The sequence below is a fragment of the Penaeus chinensis genome, chromosome 9 (genome assembly GCF_019202785.1).
Source record: "Penaeus chinensis breed Huanghai No. 1 chromosome 9, ASM1920278v2, whole genome shotgun sequence".
Taxonomy (NCBI): Eukaryota; Metazoa; Arthropoda; class Malacostraca; order Decapoda; family Penaeidae; genus Penaeus; species Penaeus chinensis.
Window position 1 is genome coordinate 5,734,349 of NC_061827.1, and position 7,500 is coordinate 5,741,848.

General features: G+C 35.1%; 1 protein-coding gene across 4 annotated transcripts in view; it reads right to left on the reverse strand.

Moving 5' to 3' along the window:
* Positions 1–57: 57 nt before the first annotated feature.
* The window catches only part of LOC125029099 (WD repeat-containing protein 91-like), a 9,551-nt gene continuing 2,108 nt past the window's right edge, over positions 58–7,500 (reverse strand). Inside the window, exons 4-14 of one of the 4 annotated variants that reach the window (XM_047618884.1) lie at positions 7,002–7,117; positions 6,585–6,778; positions 6,072–6,243; positions 4,601–4,710; positions 4,149–4,314; positions 2,949–3,070; positions 2,616–2,792; positions 2,267–2,405; positions 1,847–2,062; positions 1,415–1,621; positions 58–914 (exon numbers count right to left, since the gene is read on the reverse strand). In XM_047618884.1, the coding sequence (XP_047474840.1) occupies positions 762–914; positions 1,415–1,621; positions 1,847–2,062; positions 2,267–2,405; positions 2,616–2,792; positions 2,949–3,070; positions 4,149–4,314; positions 4,601–4,710; positions 6,072–6,243; positions 6,585–6,778; positions 7,002–7,117 (1,772 nt within the window). In that variant the 3' untranslated portion in view covers positions 58–761. Of the gene's footprint in view, positions 915–1,414; positions 1,622–1,846; positions 2,063–2,266; positions 2,406–2,615; positions 2,793–2,948; positions 3,071–4,148; positions 4,315–4,600; positions 4,711–6,071; positions 6,244–6,584; positions 6,794–7,001; positions 7,118–7,500 lie in introns of all 4 variants that reach the window. The other 3 variants (XM_047618883.1, XM_047618882.1, XM_047618885.1) reach the window with 3 other exon arrangements.

Below are 7,500 nucleotides of genomic sequence, written 5' to 3' on the forward strand. Positions count from 1 at the left end.
AAATCCAGAATCATTCAGTACTATGGAAGACATCAGAGAACAGGAAAACAGTGTGTTAAATTTACGATTTATTATATACACATTTAAACATAATAGATATTATGTCAGGATAAATTTGGACAAACGTAAATGAAACAATGTGATAACATGATGAGGCTTTCATTTCAATATGTAAACAACAGAACAGACAAACAATACTTCAAATATAGTATACATCTCTTTAACCTCATGTGACAGAGCCTTTATTAAATGTGTACAGCTTTCCTTTTGTCATAGGTAATATATATAGCTCTCATTACATGAGTAAAACTGGAATGTTACTGTTTATGAGGCAACTAACTAAGACTTGGAAATGTTAAATAGATCTGTAAATGTACATGAGAAAATATAAATCTTATATGATTAATTTATCATAGATCATTTCTTCAATATATTTGTATATAGTGTATAGCTTTTCATATTTACAGTTATTTTCTGAAATTAATATTCATTTGTGTGTAGGGGAGGAGGGTGCAAGTTGTGTGTGGACATGTACATGTGTGGACGTGTGTGAGTGGATGTGTGCATGTATGTGGATGTGAGTGCACGGGTGGGGGTGGGATGGTGGAGGTATACAGTCATGAGCATGCAGTGTTTGCATATGTCTGTATCTGCATGAGTGTGTGTGGACTAGGGTGCATATTTATATGGAACTCTACATCCTCTCCTAATTAACTAGAAGCACATTAGTATAAACGGCGAGATTTCCTTTTCCCTCAGGCCTACTGGCGCATCAGAGTCGCAACAGTGACAGAGCCATCCAGAGCAGCAGCAACAGAGGTGCCACACTGAAGGGCATTGCACCAGTCAACAGTGACCACAGGGGATTTGTGACCTCCAACTTGCAGAACCTGTTCCAAACCAGTCTCACCAACCTGGGGAAGGAAAAACAATGTGTCCATATTTAGCTTTAGCTTAATTTAACAGCTTATGATAATATAAGCATATAACTTTTCACGGTCATGATCAGCCTAAAGAATGAAAAACTGCATGTTTACTTGTTTAGAAATTTAAATAAACATTATATCTAATTTTGCATATTACCCCTATTTCTTGAAGATTTTTTTTTTTTGGGGGGGGACTGCTGTTCAAAATGTTTTTTTTTTTTTTTTTTTTTTTTAAATACTTGCCTTTGTTCAAAGTGTGAAGTAAAAATATTATATCATCTGTTTTTAACAGGATCTATACATCAGACCTGTCTGATGATCTGTCCCTAGTCCCTAGTGTGCTACAGCTATAACTTGCTATATCTACATAGAATAACAGAAAAATAAGTGAGTCTTCCTCAGTAACAGACAAGTAATACCTCTTTTCAATCTTCCATCTAATACTCTGACACAAGCACATTCCATTCCATTATCTCCACCAGACATACCTTATACACAATAGGTCCACTGGGTGAGCAGGTAAGCACATGTTCCCCATCCTGGTGAAGGGCAAAGAGTGGTCCATAAGGGCGAAGTAGAACGCTCCGCCCAGTGCCTCCACTCCCTACGCCCACGAGGAATGGCCCAGCTGCACGGTCATGTAGAACATGATCCATCACCCGAGCTCCAGTCTGTGCCATGCTCCAGCAGGCAAACTTGAGTGAAAGACAAAAGAGCTCGTACAAATCTAGGATAACTGACATGTCCTTGGTAAAACCTACAAAACAATCTAATATTTCATAATATCATTATTATCTTCTCTGTATGTACCATAGGTATGAATGAGAGTTAATATTTCCCTTGCTTACAAAAATATACCAAGTAACTAAGGGCATTAGGGATATTAAGATTTAATTCATAGATCAACAATCTCTACTTACTCTGTTGTCGCTTCCAATGGTGTATATATTATTTTCCTGAGGTGAGAGCCGCACAGTAAACACCTCGCCCTGATGTGCTGGCCATGAAGCTATGACATCAGGACAACGTAAATCTATAATTCTCACTGAGCCATCGTTGCAACCACACACCAACAGCCCTCCATTGTGGTTCATGATACAGCCATTGACAACACCTCCATCTAAACGGTATGAACTCTGAAAATCGATTTGAAGGAGAATTCTTGTTACTCATATCCTGGAATGCATACAATTTCATTCATATGGAAATATGTAAGCAAATACAATGTAAGAATAATAAAAGCATCAACAATGTATGCAATGCAGCAATCAGAAAGCAACAAACAATTACGATAACCTTAAATCTGCAACAAGTTTCAAAGACTTTTTGACACTATTTACCTCAATTTTGAGACTCTTCATATCAATGGTGTGCAGTGAAGGGGGTGCTGGTGGAGTTGAGGTACCCTGAGGTCTTACACGGGGAGCAACACTGATTACTGCACTGCCTTCCCCTGGACTCACTCGTACACCCATTATTCTGTGCATAAGTATATAAGGGGTCAAATAGGATTCAAGACTTGCTATTCATAATTAAGAACCTTTAAAAAATTCAATTTAATTGCATTAGAAGGCAATATCCAAAATGATGAAACACAGTAAGACGAGAAATTCACACACACACACAAAAATAATATAGAGATACATACATTTTCTCATTTATGTTTTTTTCCACATAAAATTTTCTTACCTTTGGTCTTTAAGCACAGGACAGCTCTCGGGTCCAGTCTCCCAGACAGTTTTCTTATCCCTCGAGTCATAGAGACGCAGGGAAGCAGCTTTGGTGGCTAAAAGTAAAAAGCGTTCTCCGCGGGGCAACCACTCCAGGGCTGTGACTGCACTCTTTACAACAACCCCAGACTGGGTCCTACGGGAAGTTGATAGATTATTTTGTTAAAATATGCACTGTGTCTTACTTTCCATAGTTCAAACGATCTAATCCAAGGAAGTCAAGAAGATTAATTAAAATAAAAAAATCCAACGAAAAAATATCTTCCACATTAAAGACACAACGTACACATACTTAGGGGACGGAGACGGAGACCAAAGTTTGACTACGCCATCAGTGTCGGCAGAGGCCACAAGGGTTCCTGAGGGGTTGAAAACCGCATGCGTCACAACTGCTCTGTGTTCTGAATACTCCTCCTGGAAAGATCATTGCATCAGTGTTCTGCTGGCTTCTTGACGGCTTCATCTCAAGAAATGGATAACATTTACTACAATATTAGTACTACACTTCTATTACCAATACTACTTTTACTACTACTATTACTATTACTACTACTACTACTATTACAACTACTACCATTGTTACAACTACTACCTCTACTACTATTACTACTACTACTACTACTACTACAACTACTACAACTACTACAACTACTACTACTACTACTACTACTACTACTACTACTACTACTACTACTACTACTACTACTACTACTACTACTACTTCACTACTATTACTACTACTGCAACTATTACAACTACTACTATTACTGCTAGTACTACTACCATTACTACTACTACTAATGTTATTAAAATTACAATTACAATAATGATAACGATAATGGTAACGGTAACGATAACGATAACGATAACGATAACAATAACGATAATGATAACGCTAACAATAATAATAACAACAACGATAGCGATAATGATAATAATAATAATAATAATAATAATAATAATAATAATAATAATAATGATAACAATAACAATAACAATAACAATACTATTACTAATACTATTACTAATACTAATACTAATACTAATACTAATAATAATAATAATAATAATATTATAATTATAATAATTACTAATATAATACATATAATTACTAATAATAGTATTAGTAGTAGTAATAGTAACAGTAATAGTAATAGTAGTAGTAATAATAATAATAATAATAATAATAATAATAATAATAATAATAATAGTAATAATAATAATAATAATAACAATAATAACAATAATAATAATAATAATAATAATAATAATAATAATAATAATAATAATAATAATAATAATAATAATAAAAATAAAAATAAAAATAAAAATAAAAATAAAAATAAAAATAAAAATAAAAATAAAAATAAAAATAAAAATAAAAATAAAAATAAAAATAAAAATAAAAATAAAAATAAAAATAAACATAATAATAATGATCATGATCACCATCAGCTATCAGTAACGAACTTGCCACCTTTCCACTACTCACCTGTCCAAGTAAAAGGAAAGAAGACTTGTCACTGGTCACTTCCACCTTAGCAAAAGACATGGGTTCCTCTTGAGGCCTAATCTTCGTAGGGGACCTCGACTGCCTAGTGGTGGAGGCAGATGTCTGGACTAATCGCTTAACAGGTATGTGTTCTCCACTATTTCTGCTGTAGGAAGCTTGGTTTTAATGTTGATACAAAAATGCATCCCTTCAGACAGCACTATGACCCTAATGTTATCTGTATTCAATGCATATTACACAGGTAGGTTTGACTTTAAGACATTCGCCTCTGAAGTTACACAATTCAGAACAAGGAAGTAAAGTAAATACAGTAATGAAACAGTACAAGTCAACACTTTTGTTACATTGTTTTTTCTTTTATTCTGTTTCTTTTTTCTATTTATTCTAATGTTGTTTTTTTTTCCTAAAATTTGATCTCTTCACCAGCTCACCTTGAAGACATGCTGGCAACACTAGAAGAACGTGTCCTCTTCTTTTCCTCTGCTGGAGCTTGGGATGAAGTTCTTCTTGCAACAGAGTGTGTGAACACACTGGTTCCTCCCTTTCAGTAGGGGACAAAAGTGAATTTATCTATTTGCTACATCTTTACTCAACCTATTCCCTTACTGCCTTCCCTATTAAGTATAGGCATGACAAACCTGGTGTTATCAGCACACAGGAGGACTTTAAAACCCATTCAATTAACACCATTAAAGCTCATGTAAAATTCTCTGTTCTGTCTAAATCACAATGCAGTCAGTAGACTATATCATAAAAATGATATGAAAAACCTTGTGTTTTGTTCGCTTTATTGCTTACTGTTTTCTATGCAGAAAGAATGATCAATATAAGGGCTCTTGAAGTACATGAAATTGTCTTGAAAATATGAGTTACTGACTGCATAAGACCCTCCGGCCTTTACCTATTACTTTAACTGAACACATTACTTTCACAGCCCCTATTCACTGAAAAGTGTAAAGTCACCATAAAGAGTGCCAATAGTAATAGTAATACTAGCTCTAATATATGAGCAGGAACAGTAGTAAAATACACAGAAATAGTAGCCATCATGGTGATGGCAACAATAGTTCTAATAATTCTAAAATTACTATTCACTGCAGTAGCTATGAGAGTTGTTGTGGCAGCAATAGTGTTAAAAGAAATTAGGGAGTTAAAAAAACATTCTAAGGCTAATTCTGGCATGAATCACAATTTACAACATCTTTTCTCTGACGATGTATAAACCTTGAACCCACTACAAGTCTACGCTGGAAATAGGTTAAGATTTACAACCTACTGCGGTAACTATTCAGCCCAAAATTTCTATAATCATTAACCCAAAGTCTCGGGGAAAATGTTGTGTTCCCTATAGTATTGTTTTGTGAAACGTCTCTGCACACAGATGGCTCTGCAAGTGTTTAGCCACAAAGGAGTCAATTAGTAGACCTTGTGACCTTACCTGATTTCACCTTTCCATGAGTTTGTAAGAAAGACACTTTTTTACTAATCCTATCAATACCACTGCAGTTATTTCTGTTATACCAATATTAGATACCAGAAAAGATTAATGAATATCAAGGAAAAGAAAGGGTAAACAGGTGAGACAGGTAATACCCATAATTGGCTCACTTGTAACTTAGTACTTGTGGAGCCATCTATGTGTAAAAACAACAAATAAATTAAACTCACAGTGGGCATGTACGTACATCCCCATCCCCAGCGGCTTCGGGTTAACACTACATCAATTTCTTGGAATTCTAATAAAAAAAATAAAATTTTAAACGTATCAATTAATTAACAAATCAAATATATCGACCAACCAGTAATCAAACACACACCGCTAAACTCTACTAAACTCCTGGGCATTGCCAAAACCCCACTTGTCCGAGAGCTAACCTGCTTGCTTCTAATGTGTTGACTCACATGGTTATTCGAAGATGGAGCCTGAGCTGCAATGGGACTGGGTTGGGGAGAGGCAGAGGCAGCTCCTCCGGTCGCTCGTCGGCCAAGAATTGGGGACGTTGGGAGGCCTCCACCGAGTCCAAAGAGGATGGTTTTCAGGGATTTCAACTGACTCTCTGAAGAAGGTGCTTCTCTGCAATCAAAGAATCAATAATAATAATAATAATAATAATAACAATAGTAACAATAATAATAATAATAATAATAATAATAATAATAATAATAATAATAATAATAATACAATAACAGCAATAATAACAATAATATATACAAATAAAATAACAACAATAATTATAATAACAAAAATTGTAATAATACTAACAGCAATTATCTCTGTTTTATGAATCGTCAGATACATTAGGTACGTCAGATACCAGCGCTGTGTACGTAAATATCTCAAAACATGTGTACATTTAGGCAAAAGCTAATCCATAAAAGCAGCTTACCTCATAAATAACGTCACATAATACTTACTGAGCAATGTTATAAAAATCATCCATGAGATGAGAAGGAGGAGGAGGATCAGGTACGACGAGGTGTTCGAGACTGGGCTGGTCGGAGGTGGTGAGGGCACTCAGTCGAGCACGCAACAGTTCGTTGTCCTCCTGCAGCCTGGCAATCTTAGAGGCCTCATCACGGTAGCTTGCTAAAGTAGGCAGTTCAATGCTCTGGAGAAAGGACGGCTATTGTGGTTCTTTTCATTAATTTTTTCTCTAGTCATTTGCATTCGTCTTAATAATCTTAATAATTATAATAATAAGCAGTAAACACACATAAATAAAGACAATTTAAAGTCAGCAATTAAAGTCATGTTAGAAGAGACTGGTCCTAAAAAACTCTCTTAACTAATATTAGCATATCAGTTGAATAATTAGGAATCTTTTTACACACCTGGAAAACCACAGCAAAGAAGTTGTGAAGGGACACCAGCAGAGTATCTTGCCACTGTCTAGTGAAGTACATGGCGAAAGATGAATTTTCCTCCACGCCCTTCAGGTATGGCAAAACTATGGAGAGATTATGTGTATCAAACAGCAGTTTTATTTTCTGGGAGGGGTTTTGTCAGCAAATTCTTTTCACCTAACATATAGCATCTATCTCTTCTGTTTAATTCCTTGAGGCTGAGAGGGTGTGTATAATACTATGTCTACTGTGATTGTAGTTTATTTTGCTGACACATGATGGCTCCACAGTCTTTATTCACCAAAGAGTCAATTATTGAAGAAGCCATATAGAAATATGGACTTGTTTAGACTTGTTTTGCCTTCATTTTTGTTCAGTTTCATTAGATTAGGTTAGGTTCCATAAAAGATAAGGTTAGGTTAGGTCAAAGTGAAGCCCAGAGCGCAAAACCATCTAAAACCCTATAACACTACTAAATCCTAGTAAA